Raw genomic sequence first — 1,744 nt, forward strand, 5'->3', positions numbered from 1 at the left:
AAAAGTCAATTTCTAAACCAATAGATACAGGGTTAAAAATCTGTGGAAGTTTCAAAATGCCTTCACAGAGGTCTCTCATTTCACCTTTTGGACACCCCTGAGGGGCGTTACACAGGCCCTCCTGTTTGGAGCTGGGCAGCTGCAGGCTTGGATTCTGGCTCTGCTATTTATTAGCTTTGGGTAATAACACCTCTTTGATCCTCTGTTTTCTCTCCTCTTAGTTTATTAACTCATCAATCCACCCAATAGATGTGTAAAGAAGTTGACAGCAAACACACACCAATTGCCCAGTACACAGCAGGTGTTGCACAGACATCCCGCACCACTACTAAGATCACTTGCTTACTGTTAAAAAACTAGACGTGGAAGACTGGTGTAAATATCCAGGCTTCTGAAGTACCTGAGCTCTTTCTATTGGCCATACCATTGCTATCTCACACCTCCTTAAATTGCAACAACCTGTTTAACTCCACAGACAAGTAAAAAAACCTGTATAACTCTAACCCAGTGTACTCTGTGGGTGGAGGCAGAAGGCAGTGCTCTGATTCTTAGTGTTCTATGAAACTTTTACCAAGACCCCTCTGCTTTCACAGTCCTTCACTTACCTGTCTGCACCAGGTACTGGATACTAACTTCATCAACCGGGAAAAAGGCAGCAGTTGCTCCATACTCGGGACACATGTTAGCAATCGTGGCTCGGTCGGCAATGGACAACTGGGCTACTCCTGGCCCAAAGAACTCCACAAATTTGCCCACTACCCCAACCTGGCGGAGGTGCTAAGCAGCAGAAATAACAGAAAAGTCTGAGACTTGTTAGCCTGTGTTTAAAGTGCAGAACAGTCACCTTGCAATTCTTATAAATTAGCCTTGTGAATAAACACAATAAATTAGCCCAACATATCTTTCATTACTTTTAAAAATAAAATTTAAAAAGCAATGGCAACTAAATACAAGATGGTATGCTGGGTTGCATCCTGGGACAGAAAAGGGATGGACATTACTGAAAAAAACTGGTGAAGTCTGTAGTTGAGTTGAGTCCATACCAATGCTAGCTTCTTAGTTTTGATAAACGTGCCACAGTTATGTAAGATGTTAACATGAGGGGAGGCTGGGAGAAAAAAAAAAAAAAAAACTCTCTGTACTATCACTATTCCAACACCCCTGTAAATCTAAGATTATGTCAAAATAGTTCTTATTTTTTAAAAAAGCATGCCCAAAATACAAAAAACATTAAGAAAAGTTTTTCAAAATGAGAAACACTGTGTTTCTCTCTCTAATGAGAAAACTGGAAGTGCCTACAAGTGCTAAATGTTAAATTCTTTCAACCCTAATAAATTATTACTTGCACTAGTTGACTTATTTTCAAAACTCATGCTACAAGTACAAGTCAAATGTAACCAAAAGATCCAGACAGTCTGACTCTCCATATCTTTTCCACATAAGCCATCATCCGGGGTTAAGGCCCGAGTGACCCTCTTAACCCTGCATGAAGCCAGTTTCACGGACAGTGGACAAGTACATGGATAGGCTCTTTTGGCTAGGTGGGGTTCTGCCAAATTTTGTGGATAAGTCCTATTATATCTCCTATTCTATATCTGGAGAACAGTGCACAGACATTTGTGATAAGCTAAATAAATCCAATTCCAAATTCCATAAAGATTAAATCAAAGATAAATTTTTATGGTCTTTAACAGTACAGTGTCCAGGCAAAAGACCCCAAGCCTCCAAACTACACAACTAGAAA

General features: G+C 40.1%; 1 protein-coding gene across 1 annotated transcript in view; it reads right to left on the minus strand.

Moving 5' to 3' along the window:
• Window positions 1–1,744, minus strand: part of LOC103603350 (cytoplasmic aconitate hydratase) — a 57,900-nt gene that overhangs the window by 17,358 nt on the left and 38,798 nt on the right. The window contains exon 9 of the mRNA XM_008587843.1: window positions 606–777. Coding sequence (XP_008586065.1) covers window positions 606–777 — 172 coding nt within the window. The remainder of the gene's footprint in view (window positions 1–605; window positions 778–1,744) is intronic.

Source organism: Galeopterus variegatus, unplaced genomic scaffold, assembly GCF_000696425.1.
Source record: "Galeopterus variegatus unplaced genomic scaffold, G_variegatus-3.0.2 Scaffold4568, whole genome shotgun sequence".
In the NCBI taxonomy this organism is placed as follows: Eukaryota; Metazoa; Chordata; class Mammalia; order Dermoptera; family Cynocephalidae; genus Galeopterus; species Galeopterus variegatus.